Below are 16,059 nucleotides of genomic sequence, written 5' to 3'. Positions count from 1 at the left end.
TTGGTGCTATATGGAGAAAACCCTAATCCCGGGGTTGAGCCCTATATAAAGAACATAATACCCTCTCCCCAGCCTCTTTACCCTCCCTTGAGTTCCAGAAGCCCTAATAGACGTGAGTGAGAGTTTGGAGCACATTTTGGATAAGTGATTTAAGAAGGAAAACTTCAAGACTAAGGAGCTTGGATCAAGGAGGCTTGAGGAGATTTGGTTTACTTTTCAGTTGAAGGTTGTTTTGAGGTAAGGATTCGTCAACTTGGCTTTATTCCTTCTACATCCACCTTTTTTTTTGGAGATTTAGGGTTTGTTTGGAAGAATTTATGTTGAGATCTTGATGCATGAGTTAGATCTGGAGTTGAAACTCCAGATCTGAGTTCCATATGGATTCTATGTGAAGAAAGCCCTTTGATTAGCCATGCAAGAGCCAGCCCTAATGAGTTAAGTTCCATTTTAACTTGGTTTTTGATGAATGGGTCATGGAAGCACGTAAAGGTAGCAATTTTATGTTGCTAATGAACCATAGGGACCTAGATCTAGTGTTTGGAGTAAGGGAATGGTTCTGTGACTCGAGATTATGGAACTTCACGTTGGACTCGGCGAGTCTGGGAGATGACTCGGCGAGTCAGGCTAGAGATTTGACATGAGTCACGAAGTAACTCGGCGAGTCACATAGGTGTACTCGACAAGTTGCATGAAGATAGGCAGGAACTCGACGATTTGGAAGAACAACTCGACGAGTCTATTGAAGATTGCCTTGGACTCGGCGAGTTTGTTCTTGGACTCGGCGAGTCTGGTCATGGAACCCCAACCTCTTCTGGTTAAGTCACGAATCGGTGAGTCGAGGTACGACTCAGTGTGTTGAATAGGAAAAGGACTCGAAGATCCTTGAACTCGGCGAGTCTTGGGGAGACTCGGCGAGTTGTGTCGCGATATGGGAGTTTTCAGAGCATGGGGACTCGACGAGTCAGCGGGCTGACTCGGCGAGTAGAGTCAGTCAGGAAGTTTGACTTTAACTGAGGACTTTGACTTTGACCAAGAGTTGACCAGTTGACTTCCAGGGGTATTTTGGTAATTATTGGTATTTATTGAGTTCAGTCTTTTGGTATTATCAGTTGTGGTTTAAATGTTTCAGGTACTTCAGGAGACCGTGGCAAGGCAAAGGCATGATCGTACCGCTCCTCATGTTTATGTTTTATGATATGGTTCTGGGAAGACTCTGATAATATTTGTATTGAAAACCTTTTTGTAATAACCTAACGAAACTGGGTTGTTTTTGAAAAGTTTAAATTGGTTGAAATTTTTAGAGCGTTACACGAAGTATTTGGAATCTACCATCGAACGATGACCATGTCCAAAATGTTGACAATGGCTCACACGAAAATGTAGACAATGTAGACGTACTTCAAAATATCTCTTCATCCGATGCTCCACTTTTATCGATTTCAGTATGTACTTTCAAAACATTCATGGAGTCATTATTGATGTAGAAAGTGCAACAGAAGTTGCACCGCCAACTAGTATAGTCAATGATGTTTCTTATTGCGAGACTGATTACAATGAGACCGATTATGATTATGATACCGAAGAAGACACTGAAGGATATGAGGAAGATTCTGATTAGAATCGTACTTATGTAATACATGTTTGTAATATGAACTTTATTTGGATTTCTTGTTTAAATAGAAATGTTTATTCCTATGTATATGTTTATTCCTATGTAAATGTTTATTTCTATATAATGTGTATTTGTAATAAAATTTGTATTTGTATATCTTATAATTTTTCAGGAAATGATGACAATATGGCTTTCGTTTATGTATACCATGATTGTTGTTATGGGTCGTGGACACGGGGGTGATGGAGCTGAGGACCCACCTCTCCCAGGTGGTAGAGGTGTTGTTCATCACGAGCAGGACGGTAAGTCTTATTATGAATTTTTATTTACTATTTTTATTTAGTTATTATAAATTAAATACCGTTTCTAATAATTTTTAGTTACATTTGTAGTTGAGCAACCTGCACGAAGGAAAGTTCGAGGCAAAGTGAAAAATATAAAGCTTGAAAAAGCAATCTTACGGAACCAGGTCAAAGAGATTAGCATGAAATATGATAGGGATATCACATTTGATCCCGTAGGAGAGCCGAAAGACATGTTTTCCCGAGAAGTTGGAAAAACAATGTGGCAGATGGTCCCTTTTGATAAATGGACTTGGAAAAAACTTTCCCCTGCAATACAGGACACTGTACTACAACATTTAGCGGTAATTATTTATTTAAATATATTTTATATGGTTAACTATAATTGTTTTTACTTGGTTAACTTTTTTTTGTAGACAAAGTTTGTTTTGGATCAGATGTACCGGGATGTACAAGTTAATATGTTGACAGAGAGTTTTCAAGCAACTTTCTTAAAAGGTTATCGAGAATGTAAAGCTGACGCAAAAGAATATTTTATGTTAGTCGGAGGGTATGAAGATATCCCGGGAGCATTAGCCAACCCTCAAGAGGGTATGGAAGTTGATAACTGGAAGAAAGCAGTTGAGTATTTCCAAACAAACGAACACAAAATTGCTTCAGAAATGAACAAAAAAATCCGTGAAATGCAAACAAATGTGAATCGTGGGGGGTCGACCTCGTATAGCAGTACTTGCTATAAGAAGGTAACGTACGATACATGTAATTATTTATTTAAAATATAATCTAATGTTTAAAGTTAAACAGAACCTTAAGAGAGAGGAAACGTTTCGCAAAGCTCATACCGATAAGGATGATGTATTTGTTACTGCTGAGGCGGAACAACAATATGTAACTATTTATTTATAATTTTATCATATAATTAAATGTTTATTTATACTTAATTGTTACTCATTTTTGGGAGTTACAAAATCGGTTAGTTGAAGAGCTGTTAGAACAAACTCAAGGTGAAAGTCAGTTAACACCCGCTCAAAAAAGAACTACTTTTGAGAAAGTATTAGGAGAGCGACGTGGCCATATTAGAGGCATTGGTCGTAAACCTTCTGCTCTCCTGCCAATTCCACAGCCATAGCAACCATCACCATAAACATCACAACCATCAGAGGTAAACAATTTACTTGGTTTTGTGGTGATTATTTGCTAAAAGGTTTGGTAATTAGGTTTTTGTCCCAAGTGCAAAAGTTAACAACGTACTTTGGTTTTTTGTCTATGTTTAAAAATTACAATCTACTTTAGCATCGTAAAATGCATGTTGATTTGGTAATTTTGGTTTTGTGGTGATTATTTGCTAAAAAGTTTGGTAATTAGGTTTTTGTCCCAACTCCCAAGTGCAAAAAATAACAACGTACTTTGGTTTTTTTTGTCTTAGTTTAAAAATAGCAATCTACTTTAGCATCGTAAAATGAATGTTGATTTGGTAATTTTGGTTTTGTGATGAGTATTTGCTAAAAACTTTGGTAATTAGGTTTTTGTCCCAAGTGCAAAAATAACAACGTACTTTGGTTTTTTGTCTTAGTTTAAAAATAACAATATATTTTGGTAGTTTTTGTTTATGTTTGATAATTTAACTTATAAGTTTATATATGTTGTCAATAACTATATAGTTGGAAAATCTTTGTGCAATGCTGAACGACCCGACATGTAGGGATGAACTGTATTCGTTTTTTCAATCGCAAAATAATCGAGGAAACGATGGGAACGAAGATGATGGTATGTAGGTCAGGATGAGTTTTATTTGCATACGTTGTCATGCTTTGCTACTTGGTAGATTGTAAAACTTTGGTTGTTTTTTGTAATTACCGACGACACTAATACCGGACGACATTATTACTTTTTATATTTAATCAGATATTATGACTTTTGATATTTAATTAATTATAATCGGATGTTTGTTTTGTAATTAGCGTCGACACTATTATTTTTGATATTTAATCGAATGTTGTTATGTAATTACCGAGTACATTATTACCGGCAACCAAAATCGTTAATTACAAAAAAGAAAAAAAAATTAAAAATGAAAATTGTAATTACCGGTGACACTATTACCGGCAAAAGTGTTATTACCGGCGACATGGTCATTAGCGGCAACATTTATCATTAGCGGCGACACGGTCATTAGCGGCAACATCTATCATTAGCGGCGACAAGTTCATCAATAGCGACGAAGTAGTAACGGCGACTTATTACCAGCGACGCGTCGCAACTATTACTATTATCGGCAACAACTTGACTTATTACCGGCGACTTTTGTCGCCGCTAATGATCGTTTTCCTTGTAGTGTATAAAACCGAAGGTAGTTAAACCATTCCCTCATCATGTTCTCGGTCCAAATGGTTCGACCATCCTGTTCAAACAGGATTTTAAAACATTGAATAAGAGATTTTAGCCCAATAATTACCAGTATCTTTGGTGTTCTCGTTAATAGTGGTTGTCGCCGCCCAATAATTAGCAGTATCTTTGGTGTTGTCGCTAATAATGGTTGTCGCCACATAATGCATCGCCATTATGGCATACTGCATCGCCATTATTGCTAATATTTCTTGCACCAAAAGTCAATACGACTTGCTATGTATAACTCTATCGTTCAAAAATCTAGGAGCTAGTAGAACTAACAAATTGTAGAAATCTAAGTGAAGGCGTTATCAAGTCCGACTTCATTAATTAGTTACGTATTTCGTACCTCATTTGTATACAAAATCAAATTCAAACTATAAATTTCTCAATAAAATATCTTTTTACAATTGTTTTGTATAAGAATCACATCAAGCAATTGCTTCTATAGTTTTATTCATTATGCTAACAATTTAGCCTGGAGCAAGTCTTTATGTAAACAGGAAAAACAAGACACAACAAAAGAACAACCACCAATACTAGCTAACGACATCGCTCTTCTTACCAATATCATCAACATATCGATTAACACAATATGGAGCCACACCCGATGCCTTCACAAGCTTAACACTTGAAGAAAAGACAGCCCCAGGGGTTGACCAATGATCGAAGCCATCAGTCTACTTGGACTCATTGTCTTTTTGTCCAAAACAAGACACCCCATTTTGTAGTATATCGCAAAGTATATACAATTGTTCTTTAAAATATTATAGCAACCAAACCCATTCTTAACGAGGTAATTTGCTCGGTGGATGACAGTTTCCAGTGGGTCTGAGGTGGCGAGAGTATAGTTGCCACCACGGGGATTTGCAAGAAACACGACAGGGTTGACTGAGTATTCAAAACGATAGAGGAGTCCACCATTGAGGAAGCAGTTCAGACAGGTCTAATGAAACCTTTGTCGAATAACTCCTAAAGTTGCATCATCAGCTCCTTCATCTCCGTCGGTGCTAATTGATAAGGTGCTTTTGCTATTGGCGTGATTCCTGGTAACAAGTCTATTCTGAACTCAACTGGTCTATCAGGTGGTAATCCAGGAAGATCTTCGGGAAATACTTCCGGATAATCACACACTACTGGAATATTATGCATCACCTTCTTTTCCTTCTTAGCATCGATCACGAATGCTAAATATGATGTACATCCCTTGGTCAGACACTTTCTGGCTTTCATTAGAGAAATGATTCCAGAATTTACTCAGTGTTTGTCCCCATACACCATAAATGACTCTTTCCCTGGCGGGTGCACTTCACTATCTTCTTTCTGCACAATATCTCGGCATCATTGGCGCTAAGCCAATCCTTCCCAACACGGTGTCAAAACCGTTAAGTTCGATAGGCAATAGTTCCTTGTGGAACTTATTCCCATTCAAGTCAATTAAGATGTTTTTCATACGATGGCTAACAGGTACAAACTTGCCACTAGCAACTTCGACTAATAAAGCATTATCTAGTCTATCAACAGGCAAAACTAGTTTTCTACCAAACTCATGCAAAATAAAGGAGTAGTTGGCTCCAGAATCAAACAAAATTTGAGCAGGTAATTCGTTTACGAGAAAGGTACCTGAAGCGACATCAGCTTCATCCTTCGAAGCTTCTAGTGTCATTTGAAAGGCTCTTGCTTTCGGCTTTGGGGGAATGTTGGGTTTTGCTGCCTCCTTCTTCTTCGAACAATCTTTCAAAATGTGGCCCTCTTCATTACAACCAAAACACATCCTTTTGTTGGACAGACACTCGTTGGCATAATGTCCAGTTTTTCCACACTTGTAGTAGGTTACATCCTCACTACATTTCCCAAAGTGATTTTTCTTGCACTTCTCACACCATTCCGCTTCGCCTCCTTTTCCTCCAAACTTTTTCGAATCAAACTTCAAAATTTGCTTTTCTTATTGGAACCTAAAGTTCCTTCAAACTTTCTCTTCTCGCCAACTTCAACCTTGCTGGCGGTTCTTCCCTTGATCATGTCCTCAACAGACTTAGCAGCCCAAATAGCTGCCTCTAGAGTAGGTGTCTGACGCACTGGCACCGCATACTCCCATGGGAGTCCTTTTGCGTATCGGTCAACCTTTGTCATCTCATCTGGAACGATGCGCAATGCAAACTCCATCTTGTCTGTGAAAGTATTTGTGTATTCATCAACTGACATGTTGCCCTTTGTCAATGTCAGAAACTTATTCTCCAACTCCAATAGATTTTGGGCTGAATAGAACTTGCGCTTGAATTGAACCAAGAACTTTGCCCATGTTAGTTGTAGTGGCTCATTAGGGCTTAGGGTCTTCCCTAAAGTGTTCCACCAACGAACAGCTCCACACCTGAACTGGCGTACTGCAAAAGTGGTCCGCAACTTGCCTTTGCAACCACACATCATGAAGGCTAGCTCCATTTCCGATATCCAATCCATAACTCCGATCGGATCCTCCTTTCCAGTGAAGGTCTATGGTTTGCAAGTCAAAAAGTCCTTGTACTTGCACCCCATTCCATCATTCCTTCCATCCTGGTTGTTTTGCCTAACTATCGGTGGGTTGTCTTGACCAACAGATCCATTGAAGTTTCCACCTTCCGAGTGCCCTTCATTTAATTCAGGCTCTTCCACTTGAATTGATAGTTCTTCACGATTCTGTTGAAGCAACCGCCTAGTCTCCTCCATTTGACGATCCAACATTGTTTGAATCATCATTTGTACACCAGCCATTGTTATTGGCCCCGGTGTTGTAGCTACAACAGGTATTTGTTCAATCACTGGTGGTTGATTCTTGTTTTCATCAGCATTTCCAACTCCACTCCTCGTTCTCACCATTTTTGATTTACACACCAAATAAGGTGAAATTAGATCCTCATTCATGATAGATATTCAAATCATCCTTATCACTCTGAAATGTTTACATGCTAGCTCTAATATCGTAGACGTATGCTTAGAATCTTACACACATAAGGTTTCCAGATCCGGTCGGCAACAGACCATAGATCCGAATAAATAATATCATATATGGCAAACATATAACGTTTAGCACATAAAATCATTTTAGGCAACTTTCCTAAAATAAAATAGTGCTCGTGTCTAAAATATAACAGACACACATCTCACAATTTCACTTAGCATTTTAAGTTTAAGTCTAGAAATCTTACAAATTCATAGTTCGCTTAAACTAATGCTCTAATACCAACTGTGACATCCCCAAAATCACAGCCAGAAAAGACCGGTTTCATTTATGCTTTTAAAATAATTTCAGAGTAAATCCTTTTGATTTAAAAGAGTTGCGGAATTTGTTCCCAAAACGAAATATGATAAAAATAAGATTTACCAAAGCATTTCTTAAAGAAATGTATTTTTCATTATTTGGGATGTCATGTTCCGATAAACAGACCAAAAGCATAAACATTTCAATACAGGCCTTACAACAGTTATATAAAACAATAGGTCTATAATCCAAAAATAACTTGACAAGTCATCCAACTTATGCTCTGGCGCCACTACCTGTAATATAAAGAAAACTGAGTGGGTCAGGCTTGGGAACCTGGTGAGCATATAGGGTTTTCAACCCACAATAAATAATTATATTTAATTCCACCAACCAACAATAACCCAATTACCCATTCCTGTTATTCTCACTTTACGTCCCTAGAACAACTAACATAAGGGACCTAGTCTAAGAATATTTCATCGGGACGACAGCACATGCTTCAGGGGTTTCCCAACAATATATGTCAAATAAGGCAACCATGAGGGGGATGAAGTACGGCGAATGAACACCCAAGTTCATTAACACCTACAGGTGGCAAGCCTACTAGCGTTCCACAGGACGGTCTAGAAAAGTCTGTGGTCGTCATCTAAACTCCGCTAGATGATTGAATCAAAATCTACATTGAGGCCTCTCATCTGTTTATCACACATCAACTATCTATCCGTGTTCTACCCAACATATTAGTAGATAAAAATATATATTTTTATACATAGTTTAAAACATGCATAGCATTCTCATTCAATACATATTCCAAACAACAGATGAGACACATACAGATAACACGTATTTAATAAAGAATAAATCATATCTATGAGATAGAAGAAAGTGAATATACATTCACACATATAACACAAAATATACACATAACACGTATTTCGTATAAAATACTTCATAACTATGCGTTAGAAGAAAGTAACTACACACTCACTTGATCAGAAGATGATCGGACAACACTACGACTTGTAGAAGTAGTATTCTTCGGTAGATCTGGAAGATCTTCACAAAAACCGGGCTTCTCGAGGGTAGAGCTTCGGCTCGGGAATCGCACTTCTCGGGATCTTCGGGGCTTCGGGACTTGCTTCGGGTTTCGGGAATGATACCGAGGCTTTGGGGGGTTAAAATAGGGCTTAGAGAGAGTATCGGGAGTGGGAGAGTAAGAGATGAGCAACCAAAATCGGCTGACCCTTGAATTTTATTTATAGGGAAAAAAATGCTAAACTCACCTCGTGAGTTTTTAATTCTCACCTCGTGAGCTTGCTCACCTCGTGAGTTTCTAATATTCTCCTCGTGAGCTCGATATGTCATTGCGTTCGTCATGGCCACTTGCCCTGGAAGACGTCCATCATCTGCTCACCTCGTGAGCCACTTAATGCTCACCTCGTGAGCTCTGACAAGGGTGGAAGTTTGTGCCCCGAACTTCAGAAATTCATATCTTTTGCATTCAAGCTCCGTTTTCGACGTTCTTTATATCCACGTGTAGGTGAGATTATGCTCTACAACTCTCCTTTAGATTCTGATGGCTAATTTTGACTTTATTTTTAATATATTAATAATATATTATTTTTAGTAGGCCGGGACAGGAAAACTCCGTTAGAAATTCATAACTTCTTCATCTGACGTCCGTTTCCGTCTGTCTTTTTACCGTTGCACTACCATTGACGAGATCTTCGATTCTTCGATTCTTGTTTAGATTGTTTCGGCTAAAAACCGCTCTCTTGTTTGGAAAATCATAACATCCCCATACGAAGTCAGATTTGAGCGTTCTTTTTATGCACGCTCTCGGTTTAACGAACTCTACGAATTTTGTTTAGATCACTAAGGCTAAATATCGCTCTAACGTAAATTTCACTTTTTTACGTCATTCAGCGTTGTCGGTTTTGTCGCGAAACTTCGACATGTCATAACTTCTTCGTTATAACTCGGATTTCGGCATTCTTTATATCTCAGGAATCCTTGTTTCAACCACTACATCTTCATGTAAAGATATTGGGCTTATCTCACACTTTAATTTTGATGTTTATTTTATTCTTAATTCATTAAATTATAATAGTTAAGAAATAAACACATAATTCACATAATACTAAAATATTTCATCATTAATACTTCAAAAAGAGTTACAAAGGTTAACCTAGAGTATTACATCAATGATAATGCCTAGCCTAGAAACGCGAGCGTTACAATATCTAACATCTTTACAACTAGTCGGTACAAACCATTCTATATTACATTTTTTCCTTAGATCCAAATGTTTGATTTGCCATGTACTGGTTGGTCAACATTGCAATTCAAACACCCAAAACTTTGTATTTTCAATGACGATATTCGTCTTTCTTTCAAGACGATTAAATTGAGTCTGCACATCTAGAAGGTACATTAAACAAATTGGTAAAGCTTTTGCATCAATATAGCCTTCAACTATAGAACCTTCCAATTTGTCTTATTTTTGACATAGTTTTTAGTTTTTTCATGTATTTTTCTAACGGATGCATCCATCTCATAAATACCGGACCTCGAACATGTGCTTTATCATGTAGACGCAAAACTAAATGAACCACAATGTCACGAAAACAAAAACAAAATGTTGGAGGATAAATTAATTCTAACTTGCACAAGATTCTAATATTAATGTCTTCTTTTCCTTTCCCGTATCCTCCAATGTTAGTGTTAAACTGGAGCAAAGTTTCTTTGAAAAACATATAAAGGTCTACAATTGGTATATAAGTATCTTTGGTCAAAAACCCTCTAACTCCCATCGGTATCAAATCGTTGCATAAGAGATTTCAGCCCAATAATTACATGTATCTTTGGTGTTGCTGCTAATAGTGGTTGTCGCCGCCAACAACATTGTCATTATTGCTAATATTTCTTGTCGTGAAAGTCAATACAAATTCCTATGTATAAATCTATTGTTCAAAAATGTAGGAGCTACTAGAACTAACAAATTGTAGAAATCTAAGTGAAGTCTAGTCCGACTTCATTTGTTACGTTTTTCGTACCACATTTGTACACAAACTCAAATTCAAACTATAAATTTCTCAATAAAATCTCTTTTTACAATTGTTTTGTATACGAATAACATCAAGCAATTGCTTTTATTCATTATGTTAACAATTTAGCATGGGAGCAGGTCTTTATGTAAACAGGAAAAACAAGACACAACAAAAGAACAACCACCAATACTAGCTAACGACATCGCTCTTCTTACCAATATCATCAACATATCGATTAACACAATATGGAGCCACACCCGATGCCTTCACAAGCTTAAGACTTGAAGAAAAGACAGCCTCCAGGGGATGACCAATGATCGAAGCCATCAGTCTACTTGGACTCATTGTCTTTTTGTCAGAAACAAGACGCCCCGTTTTGCAATATATCGCAAAGTGTATACAATTGTTCTTTAAAATATTATAGCAACCAAACCCATTCTTAACGAGGTAATTTGCTCGGTGGATGACAGTTTCCGGTGGGTCTGAGGCGGCGAGAGTACAGGTACCACCACGGGGATTTGCAAGAAACACGACAGGGTTGACTGAGTATTCAAAACGATAGAGGAGTCCACCATTGAGGAAGCAGTTCAGACAAGAGGTGATAATTCCGTTGCTAATATCGGTATGATTACATGTAGGACATGTGACTAGACGTGGTGGTGGCATTGAGCTAATAATGAGGACATCGAGACCTGTCCCTGTTCCTACTTCTTGACCTAGCCTCGTGAAATGAACAACTTTATCATCTCCCAGATAGACACCTATGAAAAAACGCGATTCGTTAAACCATGTAAATAATCAAATGAACATCACATTAACAAAACATGTTTGTGTAAAAGAGAATCAAATACGGAAGGGAGAAAAAGATATTGGAAAGTAGGGTTTGTAACTAGACAAAATAACGCATATTAAAGAGAGATAGATGAAGAAAGAAAAACAAGCAGTAAAAAAGAGAGTAAAACCGTGATGCGCATAAATATATGCATGACGCCATGAATATATATGATCTCCTGGTTTAAGATTCTTTTTATCCAATCTGCATTGCGAAAATCAAGTTTCTTTAACAAGTAATTCACACAAATAATCATGTGAAGCAAAAACTGAAAGTTATCGAAGAAAATATTTACCTGTTCGAGAGTAGCCCCATCTTTCTACTGTAAGTGATGATTGATGATGGTGAAGCCCCTTGAAGTTTATTTAGTTTAGGTTTCTATTACGAGAGCAAAAGTATGGGAACTGTATTTGATTTGCTATAATTTATATCGTTTCTAATTTAATTGAAGGCAAGTATTAAAATAACTTTTATATTTTTATTTACTTTTTTGAATTAAGATATATGTATGATTGATATTTTTTCGAAGAAACGTTTAGTTGTTATTTTAAATCTTTATTGCATGTTGCAAGCTTTAGGTGCCATATTTTAAGTATTTTTGTTATTATTATTCTTACAACAGGTTTTTTTAATAATTTCATGCCTGATTCAACTTTTTCTTTTTTTGCCATATAGGCTTTAAATTATTTAGACTATTTTTGTTTGGTTTCTTTAAGATGAATTTTCTATCATTTTTAATTTCTTTTATATGGTTAAATGACTTTTCTATCTTTTCTACTTTATTATATGTTTTTAATTAATTTAAAATATATATATATATATATATATATATATATATATATATATATATATATATATATATATATATATATATATATATATATATATATATATATATATATATATACATTGGCCCCACCTGCAACTAAAACACAGACAAATCAACTTTCTCAACAACAAAAATACATCATGCCTTGCGGTTTGTTAGTGGTTCACTCGCACAGAGCTTCTGATTTCAAAGAGTTCTTTTGAATTTAGAGACAAATATATAGCAACGGTTTTGGTATTTTCATAAAATATATTTTATTTGTTATTATTAAAAACTAACAGTTAGCTATATATATAATGTAACATTTGGTTGCAATTGTAAAATAATTTTAACTAGTAAAAGTCGGTATGAAGCACTGAGACTAAATGGCTGATGTTTTAAAGTTTTGGTTAGTAACTAATGTGGAAGATTCAGATCACATTCTAGTTAGGTGTTATATTGCTACTATCACACGTAAATGGATTCTACGGTGGTGTGGGATTAGTGATCATCACTTTGCTCATTCATGTGAACTTCACGATTTTGCTGCATCGTGGGGGCTATGCCCCAAGAAACGGAAACTATTTTTGACCATATGTTATGGCATGTTCTAGTGGATATGAAAAGCTAGGAGTATGAGGATATTCCAAAATGCCAATATATCTCCTACTAAAGTTGATGATAATGTCATCGCTATGGTGTTTCTTTGGTGTAAACATAGGGGGATAAAGAATGATATCAAATGGGTAGATTGGGTAGTTTCTCCTTTTTTATGTTTGTAATTTGCTAAAAACTTTCGTTCTATTTTTTTATGCCCTACTTAGTATCTTGCTGGCTGGATTCTTTATTTAATCTTATTTGTCGTTTCCAAAAAAAAACTAACGTGGAAGATTTAGAGGTCGGATAATATATATATATATATATATATATATATATATATATATATATATATATATATATATATATATATATATATATATATATATATATATATATATATATAAAACACTTGTATGTTGAAGAAAGTTTGTAAACTAAAAGGGGACGGAACAGAATTTCATAATGCAAGGGGCTTACATTATAATTATTTAATAACTTTATCTATAACAGTTATCTCTTTTTCTATTTTACCAATTATATATATATATATATATATATATATATATATATATATATATATATATAGAGAGAGAGAGAGAGAGAGAGAGAGAGAGAGAGTGTGAGAGTTAGTATCATATATAACCTATAAGTATTGTGTGAATGTATGATTAGATATGGTCCAATCATTTAAAAATGGTATTATAGTAATTTGATTAATTATATTAATTACTATAAAATTTAAATCTATATAAATTTGGAAACGTAATTAATATATTTGATTTCGAATCCACCATTTTAGGACTTAGTCATTGTTAATCTTTTTTTCACTCTAACCCTATATTATGATCATCAGCCTCCATTTTATCTTCATCGATCACCTCGTTAGTTTGTCCATATGATTTCATCTTTCGATCTAATGTCATTGACATTTTATGATATAAAAAAAACTTTAACAACACCATTTAAATAATCAAATCTAAGTGGGAAAAATCAAATTACACAATGTATCTCTACACTTCCAATTGCTATCTCTATAATTCATCGTTACTTCATTGGTCCATATACTTTGATTTATGTAATAACTATAATATATATATATATATATATATATATATATATATATATATATATATTATTCATCCATTTCTTGTTATGAGAATTTAGCTTTCAATTTCAACTAATTAGAGTTTCATGGTTATTAATTCATTTGGAATAATATTTAGTACATTAAACGAATAATTGAGTTTCAAATTTGAGAATTGATTTTCTCAATTCACATAACTAATTATGTTGTATGGTTGTAATTTTATTATGAATTATCTTCAAATTATTTTTCAATTTTTTTAATATTATATGGTTGAATTATAAAATTTAATGTTCTAATCTTATTCTTTGCTACTCGACAACGATGAACAGTAGCTGATGGTGGTGGCTTGCGATGGCGAATTATTCTTCAAGAATTCTTATAACTATATAAAAAGATTTGGACAGTAGTTGACGGTGGTAGTAAAACAAAAAACTTATACATTATATTCTACAAGAATGTTTGAATTCTTCAAATTTATTTAGTGTTTATTCTTCAAGAATGTTTATGCTCTTGTAAAAACATGTTCTATTTATCAAAACTGTCTTATGAAAATGTTATTTTTAACATTATCATCGTCAAAAAATGAATTTACAACTAAAAAAACTTATTCTTAAACATTTACATAATATATAAGCAAGCATATTTTATTTTTTTAAATATTTATTCTTAACTTTGTATCATGTTTCATGAGTATTACATATTCGTAAAAGATAAACTAGATTATATTCTCATGTTCTTAAAGAATTTAATACGTAAATGCTACTTATTTGTCAATAATAGATTAGACCATATTCTCGTATTCTTAAAAAAATATGTGAATAATTTTCAATACGCAAAAAGGTTATTATATAATATTCTTAAAGAATACAAATAATCAATTTTCTTTTTATAAAAAAATAGTCAGGTTTTGTAATCATATCAAATGATAACGTAACTAATTTAAAATGTATAATATATAAATTGTTTTTTTAATTTTAATTAAAATTCATTCCATTCTCACTTGCCATAAATTATTGTTAATCAATTTGATTAATTTACTTTAATTAAGTGTAATTATAATGTGAATGAGTAATTAAGTGTAATTATAATGTGAATGATTCCACATGTTAATACCATGCACCTTAAGATCACAATCTTTTATTATTTTCATCTAATGGTTAGAATTTGGTCATACATTCACACACTAATTACGATTCATATTTGATCCTAACCCTATATATATATATATATATATATATATATATATATATATATATATATATATATATATATATATATATATTTGCTAATATTTTATGTATACTATTTTTATATGTGTAATATAACTAGGAACAATTATTTTTCATATTTTTTATGTCACAATTCATTTCATTAAGATCATATTATTACTTACACCTGCAAATTAACTTTTACCAAAAATGTCACACCACTATACAAAGGTAGCAAGAGTTTACAAATTTTGAATTACCCTAATGATGATTACTTTTTAAATTGTAGTTACTCAAATTATCTAAATTCTAAACATCCACACTTCTAGTATTATTGACTAAAATTTAATTATTAAATAAATGAATGTAAATGATGTCATAGTAGGATTTGCAAATATTAAATTTCAAACCTACTAATTAATACATTAATAACCATATGAAAGTTTAAATCATGTATAAAGTTTAAATCATGTATAAAGGGTAAGATGTGAAAATAATACAAAGTTTCTATAATGGTATATAATAGAAATGGAGTTAAAGTGTATAATATAAAATATGTTTATAAGTTGAAGGAGTTGAAATAATAGTTGTCAAACAGTAATTATAAATAAAGGCTTTGTGTTAGTATAACATAATAACACCATTAAAAAGGTTAGAGAGGGCAAACGCTTTGCCTCTGTACTAGCTCCCGCCATTGTAAACTACCTCTTTATTTGAATCTGATGCATATCCATTCATTGTTGTCGTACAGGGCCGGCCGGAAGAATTTGAAGGTCTTGTGCAATTTAAGAAAAAAAAGACCCTAAAACTTGAAAATTTAAAAACAATTTACTTAAAAACAAGTTAAGCAAAACAATTTTACTTTTTAGTTTTTAATTGCAAAATACATAAATTAAAATATCATTCAAAATAATACAAATAAAAATTGCGT

At 33.9% G+C, this 16,059-nt stretch overlaps 1 protein-coding gene across 1 annotated transcript; it reads right to left on the bottom strand.

Annotated features, from left to right (window-relative positions):
* Positions 1-10,619: 10,619 nt before the first annotated feature.
* On the bottom strand, positions 10,620-11,874 carry LOC111898562 (protein LEAD-SENSITIVE 1). Its single transcript, XM_023894458.3, has 3 exons — positions 11,721-11,874; positions 11,556-11,629; positions 10,620-11,354 (listed from the first exon to the last, which is right to left on the bottom strand). Exons 1-3 carry the CDS (start codon positions 11,738-11,740, stop codon positions 10,783-10,785), a joined length of 666 nt encoding a protein of 221 aa, XP_023750226.1. The 5' UTR covers positions 11,741-11,874; the 3' UTR covers positions 10,620-10,782.
* Positions 11,875-16,059: the final 4,185 nt, after the last annotated feature.

The sequence above is a fragment of the Lactuca sativa genome, chromosome 2, assembly GCF_002870075.4.
Source record: "Lactuca sativa cultivar Salinas chromosome 2, Lsat_Salinas_v11, whole genome shotgun sequence".
Taxonomy (NCBI): domain Eukaryota; kingdom Viridiplantae; phylum Streptophyta; class Magnoliopsida; order Asterales; family Asteraceae; genus Lactuca; species Lactuca sativa.
Note: the sequence above shows the minus strand (reverse complement) of the source record. Positions and strands in the feature narration are given on the sequence as shown.

What these genes read in the sequence shown, in the direction of transcription:
- LOC111898562 (XM_023894458.3), bottom strand. Translation starts at nt 11,740, where the DNA reads ATGGGGCTACTCTCGAACAG. An exon ending in ATGGGGCTACTCTCGAACAG is followed by an intron (nt 11,630 to 11,720) that starts GTAAATATTTTC and finishes TTCGCAATGCAG; the next exon opens with ATTGGATAAAAAGAATCTTA. An exon ending in ATATATTTATGCGCATCACG is followed by an intron (nt 11,355 to 11,555) that starts GTTTTACTCTCT and finishes GTTTTTTCATAG; the next exon opens with GTGTCTATCTGGGAGATGAT.